The 21,624-nt window shown below is 34.7% G+C and overlaps 1 protein-coding gene across 1 annotated transcript in view; it reads right to left on the bottom strand.

Moving 5' to 3' along the window:
- Positions 1-20,743, bottom strand: part of LOC109680288 (aldehyde dehydrogenase 1A1-like) — a 39,084-nt gene extending 18,341 nt beyond the window's left edge. Inside the window, exons 1-8 of the mRNA XM_074052043.1 lie at positions 20,507-20,743; positions 16,822-16,926; positions 11,853-11,993; positions 10,049-10,178; positions 8,474-8,535; positions 6,389-6,517; positions 5,861-5,974; positions 1,054-1,156 (exon numbers count right to left, since the gene is read on the bottom strand). Of these exons, the coding sequence (XP_073908144.1) occupies positions 1,054-1,156; positions 5,861-5,974; positions 6,389-6,517; positions 8,474-8,535; positions 10,049-10,178; positions 11,853-11,993; positions 16,822-16,926; positions 20,507-20,728 (1,006 nt within the window). The 5' untranslated portion in view covers positions 20,729-20,743. The remainder of the gene's footprint in view (positions 1-1,053; positions 1,157-5,860; positions 5,975-6,388; positions 6,518-8,473; positions 8,536-10,048; positions 10,179-11,852; positions 11,994-16,821; positions 16,927-20,506) is intronic.
- Between the last annotated feature and the right edge of the window lie 881 nt (positions 20,744-21,624).

Genomic DNA, 21,624 nt, shown 5'->3' with positions numbered 1-21,624 from the left:
ATTTGTTTAACTTAAATGGCACAGTGTGCCTGGTTTGCTTCATTAGAATCTTGAGGTCCCAAGAAAAATAATTAAGTTCTCTTTGCATTTTATTTTTCCAAATGCTGAAGTTTCAATTCAACATTAAAACAACTGTGTATGAATTTGTGGTGTAAATATAGCTGCATAAATAGTTGTGGAAGAAGTTAATAGATAGGGTTGGAAAATCAGAAACCTTATCATTTTTGTAGAATGTTCACCAAGATATGCTGTAAGGAAGCTTTGACTAAGGTCACAATAGTAACACAGACAAATTCTATGAACTGTTTGTGTTTATGGCCTCATATCAATAATTCAACAATACAAGAGATTTAGAGGAATGTTTTGGTATTTGTTTCTTGTAATGAACTCCTATGAAGGAAGTAATTTTGGGAATCTATTGGGTAATATAATAAGAATTAACCGATAATATCATATATGTGGATAACATCATAAGTATTTCCTTGATAGGAAAAAAAGAAATTTTAAAATAGTTTCCATTTCTTCTAGCCATCTTATCTAATGTTTATAAGACTCAAAATGAAGGGAGATAACAAGTGTGAAATTGTGGTCTCTCACTGGGTCTCAGTCCACTATGTCTGAAGAATCTCATCATGCTAACATAATGCTCATAATTAAAGACAATGAATTATTAAATGCACATAATGACTCCTAAGCACAAGGCATTTATGTTATCTAGTGTTCAGATTAGGAAATAGTAATCTATTCCAAACTCAGAAAAAATTTGTATCTATGGTTAGTTTTTCTACGTGTTATAACTTCAGGACAATTTAAAAGACTTTCATGAAAGACCTAAACACAAATAGTTCATGGAATTGACCTGCGTTACCACTGTGATCATAATTGAGGGTTTTTTAAAGAACATACTACTTTGTTAAACTTTGTACAAATGTTAGTATTAATTCCTTATACTTTGTAGAAAGCCTGTTTGTAACAATACAAATAATACTGCATGGCTTTATCAGCTATCAAACAGGAGGAAGGGTGAAAAGTTAACAAAAGGGTAATACTCACAGTCAGCATCAGCAAACACAATGCAGGGGCTTTTCCCCCCAAGCTCCAGGGTGACTCTCTTCAGATTGCTTTTCCCTGCAGCTTCTTTGATCAGTTTGCCAACCTGAAATGGAAAGTTGGAAAGGAGGAGGCTTAGTTTGCTCTCATTAAGACACATTATTTTATTATTTTAAATTTATATGATGTTTGTACCATCACTACATTTCATTGGGGGGAAACAGTAAATGACATTTTCCCCATATCCAAGTATGCAGACATGAGGTGAATCAGAAAAGTGCTCACAGGCAAGAGAGCAGAGATATAGAACATGACAGCTGACCTTTTGGGCATAGCTGCACAGGAGGTTAAGTTTTGCTTTTATCAGAAAATCATCTGTGAATTGATCAGACATATCATGACCCAACCACAACTCATCTAATTTACATTTCATCCTTCAATTGATGTCCAGAAAACTCTGTCTATACAAGTCTACATACTATCCTAAATCTCATCTCTTTTCTTATTATATGCCCTCCCTAACCTGAACTGCTTCCAAGTTCTGTCCTTATATTGGCTGCAGCTCATATCTTGGCCTTTTTTGAATCGTACTTTGATGACTCTACATAGACATGACTCTTTCTTCTCCTGGTCTCCCAGACAACCAGATGGGCACTCTTTCAAAGTCAGCCTTGAGTTGTAGTATTGTATATGTATCATTTCTCCAAACAGATTTGTCACCTCCTTGCTCATTGTGACTATATCCTATCATTATATACTTCTCCTCAGTAGATTTTATCCTAGTGACTGACAACTCTCTCTCTCTCTCTCTCTCTCTCTCTCTCTCTCTTTCTCTCTCTCTCTCTCTCTCTCTCCCTTTCTGTTTCTCTCTCCCTACCCAAATCTTTGGACAGTGGAGTTAGAAGAATGAAATTGGAATTGAATCTGGGCTCTGTTTTTACTGCAGTGGGCTGGAATCCAACTGTTCTAGTTTCTTCTTTAATGCTAGTTGTTTCTTTGCAGAAAAAGACATTGCTTTTTTTTTCTTTTTTGATCACTTCTCATCAAGATTATTTTGTATTGCTTTTTATATTTTAATTAGTCTAAAATCTGAACTGTTATTTATTTTATTTATTGACACCTTAGTCCAATAAAATGATCTTTGACATTTTTGAGATAATCAATTTTGTTTATCTTTTATTCTCTGGATTTTTTTTCTACTCTACATTTTAGATTTTAATTGAATATTTATATTCCAACTGAACAAAAAGATTAGGTTTTAATTTGCTGTGGATACTTAACTAGCTGCAATTGCATATGAAAGAATGGAGAATTTTTATTTAAAGATTTTATGAGACTAAATCAAATCCTTAAAATTAGATTAATGAAAATAAACTGACATGAATTGAGGCAACACTATATGAAATTTGCCATTTGCTTCTACAACTTCCTTCCCTCCTTCTTTCCTTCCTACCTTCCACGCTTTCCTCCTTTCTTCCTTTCTAACAGAGTCTTGCTTTTTGAACGAGCTGGCCTCAAACTCTTGAATCTCCTGCTTCTGTCTCCCAACTACTGGGATTACAGGTGTTACCACCACATCCAGCATTCACAACACATTTCTTATGAACATGTACTTTTGAAGTGATCAGGAATTTTCTATTTTCTGCATAACATTTTTTGTCTCCACTCTTTTGAGTTTCCCAGTTCCTTTCTGTGACTGTGGGCTTTTTTCTATTTCATACTTATGTTTATTGGAGAAATTCAACTAAAGTAGGTAAATATTGTCTGGGAATGAACTAAGATCAGAAGTATTTTTCTAGAACCTTCTGATGTCAAAAAAACTAACACAAAAGCTGATTATAAATATGAATGAGGAAAAGACTACATTTTGCTTAATGCAAGTTTAGATGGCAAATAAAAGGCTTTCTTGAGTATAACCCAAAGTAAGCTAAGTTCGAAATAAGAAACTATGGATTTTTCTCCCATGATTTCATTCCCTTAGTTGGAAAAAAAGTAAAGTTTTATCATTTTTCCCAAAGAGGTCTGTGATAAAGACAAAGATAAAAACTGTTAAGACTTTGGGTGGACAGTATGTTACATGACATTGTCATTGCCATATGAAGCAGAAAGAGGAAATGCTTGTGAAAATGTTCTAACCTACACAGTGTGGATAAGGTTCTACGTTAAATCAATTAATGAGACATTAAAATTCTTAGCTTGATAGAATGAGTCTCATTTTTACAATGAACACAAGGAATGCAATCCAATTCTTATTCCTTAAATGGCATTGGCACATTCCCTAATTTAAGCCAAACAACAAACCTGAAGCTGAAAGAAAACTAACAATAGGTTCCTAAAAGCATATGAGTTTGTACTAATGCTAGTTTATTTTCCGTGTGACTTCTAAAACCGTTTGTTCACATTTACTTCTTCAGCGTACATTCAGAGGTAGTTATTGTACTGTCTTCTGAGTAAGAATGAATAAGAAGCTTTAAGAGCAATAATAAGACAATGAACATATACTTTCCTAATCATATATCATAGACATGGGAACACAGATGTGAAGATTTTAAAATCAGGAGGCTCTTAGAAAAGCAGATATGAGGAGCAGACCAGAGAGGGATCACATGGGACTCATGCTAGAGTAGCTTCTGGCCACACATGAGCAAAATGTGGGAAAATAAAAAGATACCTGAAATAGTCAGGAAGTGATAGGGCATAGCAGCAAAGATGAAGGAAAATTGGGGAAGTTTTTGCCTCACCTTCCTTAACTAGTGTTAGAAATTAAAGAGTGGAGGTAGGAAAGAGAAAATCAAATTGAGTACTGAACACACAATTCGCCATTTCCTCAGTACCACTGAAAGAATCATCTCAGATTAGGTCTTTTATTTCAAAGGAACCACTACTGTTACAAATGTTAGTCTCCCTAACTCATTTCCCACATGCTTCATGGACTCTGCTTAACCTGATAAAAGTTTCTATTAAGAACAAAGTGTTATTTTCCTTAGCTGGGCAAGTTCCTGTTTGTGCTAGCTGCCCTGGATATGGAGCTGATATTCTAAGACAGTTACTGCTTCCTTGAACTTTTGAACTTTTGTCTCCAAAGTCACTTTCCCTGAGTGTCCCCTTTCCAATTAAACAATTGCATAGACTGTGAACCCAAAACCGGTCCAATTCAGGCAACAGGCATCATTGCACTAGAGATAAAACCCAAGCACACTTGCCACATGGTGAGCTTCCTTCCCAAACTGTTGTAGGTTTCATACTCTTCTGTAGAAGTAAATTTTGCTTTGCCTGGTGACTCTGAGTTATGTCGTCTCTCTCTTGTGACACCCCAATATCTCAAAGCTATTTCTCACACTAGGTAAGATCATAAATGTTCATTAACTTACTCACTTTTATACTGTAGAACTCAGTAAAATACATTATTGCCCCTATTTTACTAAAAATTAGTAAGGATACTTAAGTTTTCAGAGACACAATAGGAGAAGTAGAGGAAGAATTTGAATCTAGATGTTTTTTGTCTTCTACTTTCAATGTTACCTTTTTAGCAAGCATAGGTCCTCCCCCAAAAGGTGTTTGGGCTGAGGAGTGAGTCAAATATGCAGTGATACTGCCACTGGAATTAAAGAACATCAACCCATAGTGAAAACTAGAGAAGCAAGTGCAGGAACTGGAACCTGAAATGTATGTGGAGTCTCTTTGCGAAGTTTTAGAATGTGAGTCTGCAGAATCTGAACCTTCCTTCTTTTACTTTCTCAACTTGGATTTCAACATGTGGGTTCACCATTTTTATAGTTATTTTTAGCTATAATTATCTTTAGTTATACTTATTATATATATAGTTACATTATATAGTTATTTTAATATCTTGGACATTCTCAATTCAGGGTTTGTTTCTTCCCTATCTCTATTAGGGATTTTCAGAATGCAACCTTCTTCTATGTCTATTTTCTATGCGATTAAAATATATACATAATGGATTTGCTTTCTAGGATTATTAAAAAAATTAAATTTCCCAGAACTCACTGTCTAAAATGTTCTTTTTGCTTGTCAATCTCCTGAGAATTAAAATAGCAAGTTTTTTCTTAAAACCCACTATAAACTTTAGCAACAATCTGGAAATTAGCATTCCATTCCATAAGCCCCTTTGTTGGTCTTTGTATATATCTTATCACATCCTGGCTTATTTCCTATTTGCAGAGGCAGCTTTATGAAAAGAATTATGTACAGTCCTCATCTTCTATGCTGTATACCAAATGAGAGGAATGCTAAACATCTAGCAACGCCAGAACATAACACAATGATACAAGAATGTCTTTGCTTAACACAGGATAATTTCCCCATTCTCTGCTTCACCTGTTTCTCCACACTGTATGCATGGTTTTGAGTCCTGATTTTTACTTTCTGTCTGACCAAGATGAACCTGAGAGAACATCAGTAACATAGAGGCAAGTTGAGATTCTGACTCCCTTTCAGGAAGTATAGGGAAGAAAGAACCTCAAATAAGGAGCTGAGGATGAAACTCTTGTTATTTAATTTTCCTAATCTGCAGGATACAATTGCAATGATTCATACAAATCACTGTGGTGATTATAATAACAAACTTTAACAATCAATGTCACAGGATTAGTGGCTGTATTTCTCATGAGAGAAGGAAATAAATTCACAAATTCTTCTGACATTTTAAGAATTATTTCATTTCACCCAAACTTCATCTGCTTATGCTATATGAGCATATTTAAAGGCTAACATTAGGGAATTTTGTTACATAGGACATGCTTCTGATGGTTAGAGATGTCAGCCTTCTTAATTGAGTAAATGACATTACCTCTGTTGAACCTGTGAAGGCCACTTTATCAATGTCCATGTGAGAAGAGATGGCTGCCCCTGCAGTTGGTCCATAACCAGGGACGATGTTCACCACACCAGGAGGAAACCCTGCCTAAAAGGTTAGAAAGCAAAGCAGTTAAAACAGAATTCAGTGGCCTCCACCTTCATACAGATTTAAAATTCCTTTAAATTTAAACAAATTTACAAAAGCCAGCGGGTCTTCAAGTAGCAGTTACAAACCAACCTAATATTCAATATTTGAAAGATCACTTCTTTGTTTTACCATGAATATATGTTCATGAGAGTTGAACAAAAGAAAGAAATAGTTGGTCACAAGGTGACTGACTCTCGTGGAGCCTCATTTGGGTTGACTGCCAGAAACCCCAGCCACCTCTCTTGCTACATGCATCCCCACCACTGGATGAACACCATTTGTAAACAATACAGTACAGTAACCCTAAATGAAGTCCTCGTGTTTTAAATTAGGACTCGAATTCATGTGCGTGTTTTGATTTAGGATCCTTACCTCTTTTATTAAAGATGCCACATGAAGAGCAGTGAGGGGAGTTTGCTCAGCTGGTTTGACAATCACTGTGTTTCCACAGCTAAGAGCAGGTGCTATCTTAGAAAGGAGTACAATCAATGGGCCATTCCACTAGAAGGCAATATTTAACAGGAGAGTATTTGAATTAGTCCAAGCCACATTTGGTAATGTAACTTCTACATTTATAAAACACTGCCCCCAGAAATGTGAGATAATAATTTTGTGGTTTCTTGTAATATCTAGTGCATTCCATTTAAATACATTGCTAAAAACAATTAGTACATGATAAGAAGTTCTGAGTAACCTAGGTAGGAATCGTGAGCAGAAAAGAGCCTCATATTTGACGAAATGCTCTAATTTTGAATTCTTATTCTACCAGGGAAAAATCACTGTATGTTTTTCTATATAATTAAGCATAATATATGTTATTTATGCTCAAAAAGTACGAGTATTCTCCTTTTCCTTTAGGTTATTTATTATGTTCACCCAATAATATTATTAGCAGCATTTATAGCCAGGAAAGTTGTTTTGCAGTTCTGAAGTTTGAACACAGGACCTTGCACATGGTTTCTGTATGTATATTTGCTCTACCCCTGAGCTATACCCTCAGCCTAGGACAAATAATCTTGGTAAAGACATAGGTGTCTAGGGTCTGGAGCAAAATACTTGGGTTCAGGGCTCAACAAAAATCACTGAGCATCCATGTGAACTAAGACAAGAGACTTGTTCTTTGTGCATGATTTTATTACTTGCAAGTGCTGCTAATAGTCTTTTCTGATTCAAAAAGCTGTCCAGAGAGTAATCATGGAAGCTGGAAATAGATATATGTCTCTAGGACACCTACCTAGCACACACAGGCCTTGGCTAGATGTCTAGCACTGTACTGTATCATTTTTCAGCTTTTGAATAAAAATCAATTGCATTAAAAAGGTTGATAAGGTTACACTTCAATCTCATTGAAACAAAAGGTAAGTCATTACCATTTCCTCATGTAAAAACTTCAGGACACATTACCATGTTTATATTTAGCCTTTTAAAATATGTTAGTCATGTTTAGAGAGTGCCCCTTTCTAAGATGCAAAAGAAAATATTATGATTCCATTTAAAGCTACCATTTTCTCACAGAGGAATTTGGGTATCAGCCTATTAAGTAAAGGTACAATACATTCCATACAATGCTCCAAATGTCTCTGGGATCATTTCTTCCATTATAATTAACAAATACGTTTCAAAATTTAAAATGTCTAATGGAGACAACAAAGAATATTGGAGAGTAGTATTTGTCCTGCAGCATAAGCACCTGTGATGAGCACTCTGTCACTTCTTAAAAAGAGTATACATTAGAAATTTTCAAAAGCAACCCATAGAGTAGTGTCAAGATTGTTGATGCCATAATATTGAAAAACCCTCAGGAGATGTACCAGGATGTAGGGGAATTTCTGGAGTCCCTAATTCATATCCAATATGTTTAGCCACAGGAACAGCAGGTTCAGCAGGACTTACTTCAAGACATTCAAAAAGACTGAATGTGAATATGGTTGAAGTGCTTTCTCTACAAGAACAAATATAGCATATAAGAAGGGAACTAAAGTAAAAAAGGAGAAAAATAGAGGGGATGAACCTCTTCCAAGTATAATAAATATATACATACAAATTACAAACAAACAAAAATTTCTTTTGTCAAGCATGAAGGACAGAATGCAAAACAATTCCTGTCTGAGGTTGGTACCAGGTGGACAGAGAAGAATGTAAGGAAAGGTTGAAGGAGGGTGATATGGTTGAAATATTATGTACTCATGTATGAAAATGGAACAATGAGACCAGTTGAAACTATTCCAAGAGGAGGAAGAGGAGAGATAAAGGAGAATAATGGAAGGGGTGAGTCTCACTAAGATATGTTCTAAGCACTTTCAAATGTCACAAAGTATCCCAAATACAACAATAATACATTTTAAAAAGACTGTGCATATGTAAGCATTCCTTTGTATTAAAGAGTTTTAACACCAAATAGAATATTATTAGAGATTCCCTCTTCACAGTTGGGATTCATATGGGAGAACAACTTACAGGAATGATTTGGCCACAAACACCAATAGGTTCACGTCTTGTGTATGTGAAAACATCTCCATCTAGAAAATAAAGCAAAGCACAGTACTATAAAGGTAAATGTATTTGGCATTCAGTGAAGGATGTTTTGAAGTTGATGGGAGAGGAATACGTGAAAAGTAATTTTTAAAAAGGAAGAAAGAACATACCTCAACCCTTTGACAAAATAAAATATTGAGCCCTCAAATGGTAAGTTGGAAGGACAGAAACCATAAATTAGAGTTATGTGAAGTCAAGATTATGAAATAACTGAAAAATAACTTTCTTGTCGCTTAGGAGGCCTGTTTTGTATACCATTCTTATTCTCAAAGTTTTATACAAAATCAAGGAGAAAGAATGCACAGTCCTCTCCGTCTAAGAGAAGAACCATATTCAACTGTATTTCCAGCTACTCAAAGTTCTACCATTAATATAATCTTTTTTAAAAAAGGAATATGATTTAAAAATTGTAATATCTCCCCCAAAGATATAATCCTATCTAAGAACTTGTTCTAAGATATTTTTTTTCTTTTGCCTACTAAACAAGAAAGCAAACTCTCTTAATTCTATGGCCTGAGGTTACAGACATTTCCTTCCCATCAGGATTTGACTGATTTCCTGAGAGCTTTGTTCTCTTTGTTCACCTCTGTTCTAGTTCTCAGAGAAGCCTCCTGGCTATCACATCAATCACTTCCTTCTCAAGAACCATTGGGACTTTATTGATTTTCCCTTGTTTTCTGAAGATAAATTACACAGCTACTAAAATAGCCCAACACTTCTTGGTACCAGTATTGTCTCATTCCCCTTTTATTAACTTCCAGGCTACTACTTTTAACCCACTGGGTGCTCCAATTAGATCAGAAATGGATAACAGAGCCAGTCCTGGATATATATTCCCAAAGTCAACACCTGTATGGGGGTTAAATTTTACCCTTAATAGTTTCCAAATTATGCGTTTTCAAATGTCTGTTCTGGAGTGTGTATATCTTACTAAATAATGCATACATGAACATTTACATACGAGATTCTTTATCCAGGCTATATAAATAGTCCCATCTTGCTTCAAAGTTATTTGAAACAAATCAATATGAATTAATTTAAATAGTCTGGTCTATACTCAGTTTGAATGCACACAGATGAGCATAACAGATTCATGTGGAACATGCAAATATACTTAAATAATTATATTATGGAAAGGGTATAAATATCACTATGGAATGAAACTCAAAAAAAACAATTTCAGGGACCAACTCTTAAATGTTTGGGCCTTGAGAGAAAATTGCTTCAAATCAGTAATTGTAGTTGTAAGAATGCTCTTACTGAAATATTTTCTAACATATCCCATGTTGCTTTCTGCATGATTATGCAGAAACAATTTAAGCATTTTTTTGAACCTTAACAAGATTTCCACAATCAGAACTCTGTTGGCTTAAAGTCGAGGGTAAAATAATTCTGCCTTATTTGGTTTGCATCTTTAAAAGGAACAGTTTGAAAATATTCAGCTTTGTAATCTCCTCACCCTTAAACTCACACTTGTGGTTTCCTCTATCTACTTACCACTCGGTATGGTGTAGCCATGGACCTTGTCGGCCCAACCTGCAAAGTACTGTATTGACTGGATACACATTCCTAACTCCATCAGGTACGTTGGAGGAAATAGTTTTCCACCATTTATTGACTCCATTGTCTGAAAAACAGATCAATCCTCATATGTAAATTCCACAATATTTTTAGTTTAAAAGTATACTTAATATTTTCAATAAACATGTGCTAGATAATTTTGGAACTAGATGGATCTTGAATCATCTTGTCTAAATCTCTTCTCTTCCAAAAAAATAAGTGTTACAATAATTTGTTTATGGTCACCGGGAAAGATCCTAGTGAAATGAGTACTGAGATCCCAGTTATAAACCCTGGTGTTCCTTATGTCAATATCATGGATTATCCTCCAGTTTACCAATGTTCTAGAAGTTGCTGACAATTGGAAATATAGCTAGCTGGTAAAAATCACACCTACTCTTTATGGTCAGATCAGAGTTCCAACAAGATTTCACTTGTAATCTATTGTAATAATTGAGTGTTAATGACAATAATCATGCCTCAATAATCATTTTTAATTTTCGTTTTCCACCTGGTTACAACCAATTTACATACACCAATTTAACACCTGGATCTTTCATCTGCAAATATTCTTCTTTAGAATTTTCAACTAGGAACCTCCTGGTTTGAGCATTATTAGCATAATTATCATTTGAACAGTCAAACTGTCAAGTTCAACATTTTCTGGTCTAGCTGTGTAACAATTGTACAATGACTTTCTCTTCTTTTCCTTCTTTCTTCATGTAGAGCTTTAAAGAGCTCTTTGTGGTTTAGTGTTCTTCTGGATGATCACTTGAAAGTAATGTACCTGTGATTAACTGCAGAAACTGCTGTCTCTGTTATACTGTTCATCATTCCTAAATTTAAGCAAACGTGATTTTTATGTGACTGTGCTTCCCTGTTCCTTTACACACATGTACGTACACACACACACACACACACACACACACACACACAAATACACAAAATGTAATGGGCGGATGGGGAGCCTGTTGATATACTGAACTTCTACAGTCCATAAATCAGACAAATGAGAGAAGCCAAGTTTCAGTGAAATCTTTGTCCTCTTATAGGAAATTTTGGTTAGCACAGTTTTATTGTACATAGCCTCTGGTTTTATATTTTTTAATATTTCAAATTATACTGTGTCTGTAATAAATGATCCATTGACTATAATTGTTAATATTTCAAAATTAAATGAAAGACACTTTGTTATTTCCATTCTAAGATTCTAATGGTAACAAAAATTTATTGTGAAATCCAACCTTGGTATTAGTTTGTATTAAATTAGTTTTATTGTAATGCCTGACTAAAGAAGCCGAAGGAAATGTTCTCCTCTACCTGTGTTATGTGCTGACTGTGTTTAACTCATAATTGCAAAAAATTTAAAAATAGCACAACCAGCAAAGATAAAAACATACTTTTCATGAATGTACTAACAATTAGATTTATTTCTTTCTTCTTTGCCTTTGTCATCTGTGATAAAGAAAACACATCATTTAATTATGAACAGTCACATTTCTGGAAAGGAAGTTGTAGCTATTTGTTAAATATTTTGCTAGGAACAATAAAATTCATTTTAGAGAAATATTTTAAACACTTATAATAAAAGTGATGAGAGATTCCACCAAAAGAGTTCAGGACCAAGTAAATTTGTGTAACCCAATATGTCATTCTAGGAGATTTACACAGTATGTGACCTGGAGTAGATGAAGGAAATTCATGCTTATCATGCTCACTAAACAAAATTCACAATACTCACTGCTAGCAGCAGACGATCTCTTTCAATTAAGGCAGCCAGCTTGAAGAGCAGGCGTCCCCTCTCCGAAGCATCCATAGTACGCCATGGAGAACCAATCTGGAAAGCCTGTCTTGCAGCCTTCACTGCCTTGTCAACATCTGCCTGTAAATTACAAGGAAGTCAATTCAGTAGGCCTAACCCATTGGATTGGCAAACACAAAGGCAATAACCCCGAAAAATAGGCCAGGGCTCCTCATAAACAGACTCCATTAGCTCAAAGACTAGCATATTCTATATACTCCATTACAGTATGTTGGAATGACTCTTGAATAATCTTTAGATAAGCTCAACACAATTATCAAATATTTGATTTCCTAGAATATAACTGTTAACATATTTTAATAGTTGCTACTGTATGCTATTTCAACAGGATACTTTGAATATTAACCTTAATTCAATTAATATTCTAACAACTTTACACTTATTAGCTCAATCATTATGAATAATCTTATGGAACAAATATGTTTCCTCATTTTATACATAAATAAACTGAAAAAAGAAAGTGAGGAGATTAGTCCAAGGCTAAGTAGGCCCATACTTACAAATTTGCAAATTAAAATGCTAATAACTATTTTTAAATGTGGATGCTCCTTATTTATGATAGGATTACATTCTGGTAAACCTTGATTTGTAGAAAATGCTACAAATTGAAAATGCACTTAATACTCCTGAATCATCAAGCGTTACAGTTTAGCCTTGCCTTATTTTCATGTGCACAGAACACTGCACACCTATTTTGTAATAAGGTTTTGACTATCCCATTTAATTTCTTGAATACAGTACACTGTAGAGAGTATTGGGTTTTTAGCTTTGTGATTGTGTGTCTGGTAGGAAGCCTTGCCCTGCATCTTGAAAGAATATAGTATGGCCTATGCAAACTTGGGAAAAGATCAAAGGACAAAGCACAGCTTCTACTGAAAGTGTATCACTATTGCCTCTTATTAAAGTTGGAAAACCACACTTTGAAGTACAGTGGTAAATCTGGAATTATCTGTATTTATCATCAAACTGTTATGAATTAGTTTCATGCAAGAAGGGTAACTTAGAGGAATAATCTGGTCTGATTTATCAATAATTATACTGACTACAAGCAAGACTCATGTAATATATCACTGATTATCTCACTGCTAAACTTTTGGGAGAATGATGAGTGTATGCAATAAGAATATGCATCTATTTCTTGTTTTGGTGAGAAATACATACATTTTAGATATTCAGTTAATCATATGTATTGCTTATATTTGGACACTGTTTTATGCTACAAATTGTAGCCTTTTCCAAACTAAACTTAGAGACCATTGTTTGAGAAAAAAGGCAAACCACAAGAATCTGAGATTGCCAGCATGATCTGTGGATCCCATGGCTCATGGAATAAATGCAGCTCTGTGTTTAAACAGATGTGCATGACATAGCTTTCATTGGGTCCTTCTACTAAGTGTTCTGTCATTGGCCTTAGCCAAATATGGACTAACATAGGCATCCTGACCTCCCAAAGGGATGTGGTGAAATTGGTTTCAAGATAAATAATTCTACCATGTAAATACATCTCGTGAAAATGTTGCTATAAACAAAGATGGTCTTATAGTTATGTGTTTTTGATCCTCTTCTTTTCCTATATCTTATGTTTAATATTGCAGGAGCAGAAATAGAGCAATTATAGTAAATTTATAGTTTTGGAACAAAAACCCCTCAGATTTGAATTCATATTCCTCTTTGTTAGCTATGTAAGGTTTGAAGCATTCAAGCATCCTTTCATTGACCTAAGGATTTCATATACACTCCATTCTTAGCATTCTCTTATCATTAGTCTGCTAATGATAGGATAGTGAAATATTTAATCAAATAGGTATGACATAAACTAAATTATACTATCATCACTCCATTATATTATAACTGAAATCACAGACAGTCCTCACTGTCCAATAGGACATTAGTTTCAGGATTCCCTTGTTTCAGGATTCCCTAATCTTAAGAATGTGCAAGTCTTTCCTATAAATTGATGCAGTATTTACCTATGCACAGCCTTCCAAATGCTATGAATCATCCCTAGATTACTTATAATACCTAATACTGTGTAAACGTTAGGTAAAAAGTTGTTGTATTGTTTAGAGAAATAAGAAAAATATCTACATATTCAGTATCAACACAACCATGGTATCCTAATTACATAGTCTATGTCAGTAAGAGCCAAACATTTTGATCCTTTGTAGTGAAGTCCACAGATGCAGAGTTTATGAGTAGAGAGGGCCCATGTATTCAAAAGTGAAATATGTATGCTGGGCCACAATTTCCCTAACGTTCAGTTTCCTTTAAAATCAGGATAAATTTAATCACCCTGATTGTGATTAAGGTTGTGTTAAGGGCTACATACAATAACCCTTGACACACAATTTCAATGTGAGAGACATCAGGTTAAGTGCTCATTAGATGAGACAATTTTGCTGTCCTAAAAGACAAAACAATATAAAAATTACTCTCAGCAATTCTATATTTTTACATTTCCTTTCAGTTTTCACAGCCTTCTACTATTCTAGGCCCTTATTATTTCATAGTATCAACAGGTTTCCAAGTTCGTGCTCTTCTTCTCCAATTTCCTCCCTATTGCTCACAAGATAATCTTCATCATAGAGTTGTTTCTTATCAATTTCCCTTTCATTGTTTTCATCTGTTTCCTTTCATCAACACTCCCAGGGGCAAACCCCTGTAATGGGCCACATCTCACCTTCCCAGACTTTATGTTCACAATTTATCTCCTCTAACTACCCCAGGCTTCTCAGCTACTCCTTTGATGTGTGAGTACCTGTGTGTATGTGTGTGTGTGTGTGTGTGTGTGTGTGTGTGTGTGTGTGTGTGTTTGTGTGTGCTTGTGCTTGCACGAGCATCTTTTAAAATTTTAACTCCTTAGCTTTGCTAGAGTCACTCGAGTAAGTAGAGGGTTGTTTAAGATAAAATAATAACATATGAGTCTACAGAAGTCTCTAATAAAAGGTATTCATTTCTCTTTTTTTAAATGTAAGGACATATTTTCCTTTATTTCTGGGAATACTTCTTAGGACACAGGCTTCTGGTCCCTATAGCCCTTTCCAAGGAATGATCAGTATTTTTCTGCTCAAGTTTGGCCTTCCTGCAATTCATGAAGGTACAAAGTGATTGTCATAACAGTTTCCAGTCATAAACTATTTAGCTATCAAAATCCATGCCCCTCTTCACACATCCACAGACAACTGATTTTCAACAAAGGGATCAAAAACATACATTGGAGAAAAGGGAGCCTCTTCAATAAATGATGCAGAGAAAATTGGGTATCTACATGGGGAGTAATAAATCTAGAACTCTTATCAATTTACACAAAAGTCAACTCAAATGGGTCAATTACCCCAAAACCGATCAGAAAATATGAAACTACTAAAAGAAAACTGGGGAATTCTTTAAGACCTTTGTCTAGGCAATGAAAAATTTATGCATAAGTGAGATCTTTAAGATACACAGAAAGTGAAATCTGAAAGTGACTGACACATATCTATTTGATTCTGTTTCTACTTCTCAAATTGTTGACTCCAGAACTTAAACTCAACACTCCTGTCCCTTCAGGTTTGAGTCTTATTTGTTCTGATAATACTTCAATTTGAATTCAGTGCCTCTCCCAAATCCAGAAAGTTCCCCAGCACTATTGCTGTCTTGAATTAGAACTGTCAATTTACTCAGTACCTTGAGATTTGTGATCTCATGGTTGAGGCTGAAGTAATGAAGGAATGGAACCTGGATAGGAATATGTGATTGCTACAATCAACTGAAACACTGTCCCATAAATGGCATTGTCTCTGAACATTGTGGACTTCAGCTCCAATAGTCCTTTTCATGAAGACAAATTTTAATATGACTTTGTATCTTATAATACAGAGATTTAAAGCTTGGTAATCTCTGCAACTAAACAGCAGAAAAATTATTTCAAAACTAATGAGAAACATGAACATGCAGGGGGGAGAGTGAGGTGTGAGGAGAAGGGAGGAGAAATGGCTGAAACATTACATTCATGTTTGAATAAACGAAAAAAAAAAAAAACCTACGAACACATTTTTGCATATACTTCAGATCGAAGTTCTGAAGCCTCTTGTTCTCATTACCCCTCAGGCTATTAAATATCACCGGGTCTTACTTTTACAATAATCACTAGGTAAAGGGATAACCCTGACAGTCTCAGTCTCTGCCTGGGGTTAGGAAGATGACATTTCAATGCTGATTTCATGTCTTATTAGCAACATAAGTTGGAGTAAATTACTCAACCTTCTATCCTTCCAGTTTATTATCATTTGTAAATGAAATTAAAAATATTATCATCTTTATACAGTTGTCTGAAGTACTGAATTAAAAGAGCCATTAGAATTTTAAAAAGTGAATTATATAAATTTTTCATTTTTGTTATTATTAGCGACACTTTATCATCTTTTAATTCAATATTCAATTTAAGTCATTTTAAAATTCAACTTTAAAGGCATTTATTGTTGTTAATTCAATGATTTTATTGAAATAACTTGATATTACATTGTTTTAAATTCTTACATTACTTTTTCATCATTCTAGTCACATAAAAGAAGAATTTTATATAAGTAAAGGATTCCTCTCCTTTTTAACTTTGTGGTCAATTCCTTCTTAGTCTGTTTATATAATATTTCTCTTTGTATTCTATTTCAGTTGGTAAACAATGAAGAAAAGTTCTATTAAAAAGATAACCACAACACCCAGAGCATAGCGTCATTGTCATTCCATGGATATTGGTTTCCATGACCAAGGATAGCTTAGAAAATTTATCTAGATTTCGAAAGGAGCCATATGTTCAAGACATGTCTTTTTGAACTTGTAATGGAATTTTGGAGCTCACAGTGGTGAGATAAGAAACCCTGACATGACACAGTATTGTTTAGAAACTCACCTTATCCCCTTCTTCTACTTGGCAGATTTCCTCCTCAGTTGCAGGATTGAGGACAGGGAACTTCTTGCCACTCACTGAATTGTGCCATTCATTGTTTATGAAGATCTGTAGGAATGTAGAGATGATAGATAATAAAAACATTTAACTATGCAACAAATTTTAGAAGTTCCTACAAACTTATAGAATTATACAACTACCTAAATTGTGCATATCCTTACCCTCTCAAATTTTTTGGTTGTGTCTTGATATTTTACTTATAAACTCACACCTGTACACACAAGCACAAGTGCATAGTATACTAAAATAAAATAGTATGTTTTAGTTTCATGAAGGCATGAAGTCATTTCAACACCTAGAAAATGCAGACTGGAGAAAGCAATTGTTTTCTTCCTTAAATAGCTGAGAATTTGGGGCCTGAGCAGAAACTTCATAATCTTTATAAATCATTGCTCACATTTTCCACCACGAATCTGAACACGTTCATTTGGGGCTAGTGGTGATCAGGTGACACAGTTGATTATTTTCTGATGCTTTATTTTACTGCTTTAAAGCCAGCTTTAAGGTGGGATTTTGAAAGAAGCTTGCTAAGAAAAATTGGATCATGGTATGTTTTTCATTGACATTTTAAAGTATAGGGGTTTTATTCTAATTTTGGGAAGAGTATCTCATAGTTTACTTATCGTCAGATAAAATCAGGTACTAGATTTCTTAGTGAACCTTTCTTAGTGAAAGAAACCAGAGCAGTCCAGAAATTTTGGAATTTCTTTTCTGTGTACACTATAAAGGAACAGAAATGTGAGAAAAGCATGATGTGTCAGTTAAAAAGTCTGAGTCTCAACCTTTACAGTCTTCAATTTGCATTTCATTAAGAAAAGAAGATTTGAAATTTACCAGAGAAAAATGTTTGACAAAAACAAATTAGTAAGTGTGGCTTTTAATTGATATATGTATGAACATCAGCTGAATGGAAGGATGAAATCTGATTCTTTTTTTTAAACCAATGGCTTTAAAAATCTTAAGTTGTTTCTTGTTTTTAAGGAAAAAAATGAAATAGCTCTTGTATGACAAATAAAGATATGTTGTGTTTTGGTCAGATGCAAGATTTCTTTTCTCTTTACATCCCTTAATTTACTATTTGTTATATTATAAATTATTTAGGTTTATGATAATAAGAAGTAACTTGTTTAATTTGAAATCATAGGTAGCTGATACATACTTTTTTATTTATTTTTTTGTTTGGTTTGGTATTCAGAGAACTCAAAGCGTTGTGCCTGCTAGGGAGACAATCTACCACTTTAGCCACACTCCCATCCTATTTGCTGTAGTTATTTTTGGGATAGGATCTTCTGGTTTTGCCTGGGCTGGCCTGGACAGCATTCCTCTCATTTGTGCTTTCTATTTAGCAGAAATGATAAGCAATGCCACCATCCCAAGCTATTGGTTAGATAAGGGTTTCACTAACATTTTGTGCAAACTTGAGCCAAACTACAATCCCCTGATCTCTGTCTCCTGAGTAGTTAGAATTACAGGTATGGGACATCACACAGGGCCAATGTATATAGTTTTAAAGAAGGCTTTTAAAGAAGACGTATGGACTGAGCTTTTTTAAAATTTCCTATGTGTTTTGTGCATAATTAAAATATGTTTTTATATTAGAATATATGAAGTTTAGTGCTATGTTTTTGGATTATTTTTACTGTTGTGCTTGGTTTGGGTACATTGTGGCATTTACAAAAGTTCTTAAAATACATCAAATATATCATTTCTTATATTCACCCCTTCCACTGCTCTCATTTATCCCTGCCAATTCCTGGAATAGTTTCAGCGGGTATCACTTTTTTCTTTTACATACATGTAAACACATTTTTGAACCTATTGACCCTCCTATCACATTTTCCTCCCACATCTGCCCCCCTACCCAGTACCAATCCTCCACCCTGGCAGGACTTATTCTACTCTCTTTTTCTCTGATTTTGTGGAAGAAAAAAGAAAAAAAAGACAATTTTGCCTGTTTTAAATAAAGCTAGTTACACAGGGAGATTCCTTGTGATATTCCATGTATATATATATATTATAATCACAACTGGTTCACCTCTTTGTTTTTCTTCATTCTTCCTTAGTTCCTTTCTTATGGTGGTTTCCGAAATCTATATTCATTCTTCTGTGGAGAGTATATCAACCATATTCATCTTCCTTGTTTCCTTCTTTTACTCTACCCTTTTTGTATGTGACTCCTCTCCCCCTTAGTGTGATCAGTGTTTCATAATATTGCTGTATTTGTATTAGATCTTTATTCCACATATGAGAGGAAACATGCAGCTTTTGGCCTTCTGAGCCCAGATAACTTCACTTAAGATGATGTTCTCCACTTCTATCCATTTACCTACAAATGGCAAAATTCCATTCTTCTTTGTGGCTAAGTAAAATTCCATTGTATATAAATACCACATAGTGGGGCATCTTGTCTGGTTCCATAACTTAGCTATTGTGAGTAGTGCTGCAATAAACATGGTGCTCAGGTGCCTTTGTTATAACCTGTTTTAACATGTATTTTCATTGAGACAATTCCTCCTTACCTGATATTTAAAGGTAAATTATTAATAATTCAACCCTGAAGGAGAATATACTAAACACCACTCCATGGTTTAAATCTGTTGGTATGCTAACTGTGAATTACTTAATGATTAAAAATTCTCCAGTGACAGCTATCAGGATTATACATGCTGGACGTGAGTACACTATGATGTTAGGGATTTGGTATAAAATAGATAGGGGACAAGCCTCCTTGTTTGCCTGTTCATACCAATACAATTACTCAGACAAAACAGCATCATTCTCTGCATGTTAAAGAGTTCAAACGAACTGCAGTGCTGGTCCAGTATCAAGAGAAAAAGATATGGGTTAGACTGTTTTTGTTTGTCTCAGTTTTCACTTTGGAGTTTTGGGATGTGTGAGGAACACAGGCACTTATCTGTGAAATAGGCCAAAGTTCAGAGAAACTCTCAGAACAACATTTCCTACTTCTCTAAAGCTGAAGATTCTGAAGTCTAAATCTGGCTCTTGCTCTTGTTTTTCTAAGTACTTTCCAGTTAACAATTGCATACCTGTTCCCATAGCATCAAATTGGCTGGAGGAATAAATATGCATGGTTTCTCTCCCAAAATATACAAAACAAGTCTTTGAAGTTTTATGAAATAGCCTTCATTCAATTATCATACTTAAATCATCTGTTACTAACACTCATTTTATTAAAAATATAGGGACGTTATATTGTTACAGTATGGTCTGCTTCTCCTTTAAATAAATTCCCACTTGTTCAACTCATTCTAGTAAGTTCAACCAGTGACTGTTTACCTCACTTTTCACACAGGCTGGCAGTACTGAAGTTAGTAGAACAGCTTACTAAAGTCCACTGACTTCTGGTACATGAATGTTTCACACAGAACAGAACTCCTTTCACTTGGAGTTATTTTAAAAAATAAATTTATGAAAAGTTGTTTGATCAGATATGATTTAGAATTCACTATTTGTTCAGTACATTAAACCCAGACTTGAATTTTACAAACATTTTGTTTTTGCATTTACACAGGGTTCCTGACAGAAGTTAGTTAAATTGACATTTTATACTTTAATAGATGTACTCTTTACAAACCTGAGGAAAACAGCACATAAAAGTTATACTAACCTTAGTATACTGAATCTTCAAATTGGCGAGGGGGTTAGGTAAGTCTGACTTTCCAGAGGACTGCATTTCTGATTTGGTTCTGGGAACACAAGTGACAGGCTCAGCAATTTGATTCTGATAGAGCACTTGGTTTGTTGGTTCCTTTTTATCTGCATGAGGCTGAGGTTTATTTGCATATTTAAATATGATTGGATGAACAGACTTAGAGCAGAACAGACACATCTTCTTTGTAACACCTAAGACAGGAGGCTTTTCCCTTTACACTTAAATCCTTAAGATTCCAGCACTCAAGCACTGAAGTTGCATCTGGAGCTAGTGCACTATTTATGTATGAATTAATTTACAAAGCTGAAACCTGTGTTAAGGATATTTGGTGCAGTTGCTCTGACCACTAAAGCCAGATTTTTTGGTTTGGTTCTTGGGGGGTTTTTTGTTTTATGCTTTTTTTTTTTTTTTTTTTACTTTTCATACTATTACATAAATTTCAGTTCTCTGACAAACTTGGAATCAGAGAATTTGAGAACTGAAAAAGAGTCTAAAAGGGCATTTTTCTTCAGTAGGAGCTAGGGAGTAGAGGATCTTAGCCAGGAGTCCTCAGGACAGAGCTGTCAGCAAATCAATTAGTCTCCCAGGGTGCTGCTGTGGGAAGAAGGGCCAGCTCATAAAAATTCAATCAAGCCAGTGTATATTCAGTGCTGCGTAAGTAGACCTAGCATGAGTTCAGGAGCTCTAACACTCTTTACATTCTATAAGAGAGCAGATAAGTCAGCAAAATTTTTTGGTAACTCAGAGTACACTGTCATACACAGCCACCACAACTAGCTGTATGGCAAAGTCATTTGGGAAAATTCAACTAAAATGAAAGTAACTTCTAGATTTGGAAGATGGCCATATTTATCAGTCATCACTATAGAGAAATGTGCAAAGAAAGAATTAAAACAGCACTCTGAAATAACTTAAATTCTTAATGTTTCCAGCTGGGAAATTTCATAAAGGACAATTTTAAGCTGTAGGACACCCATAATAATGCATAATGCTTTATTGTGTTGAAGCTACAGCAACAGCTACCAAGGAAAGAAGATAAAATTCTTTGGATGCTCTCATTAACAGTAACAATT

Source organism: Castor canadensis, chromosome 13 (assembly GCF_047511655.1).
Source record: "Castor canadensis chromosome 13, mCasCan1.hap1v2, whole genome shotgun sequence".
In the NCBI taxonomy this organism is placed as follows: Eukaryota; Metazoa; Chordata; class Mammalia; order Rodentia; family Castoridae; genus Castor; species Castor canadensis.
This window is presented reverse-complemented; position numbering and strand designations above follow the sequence as displayed.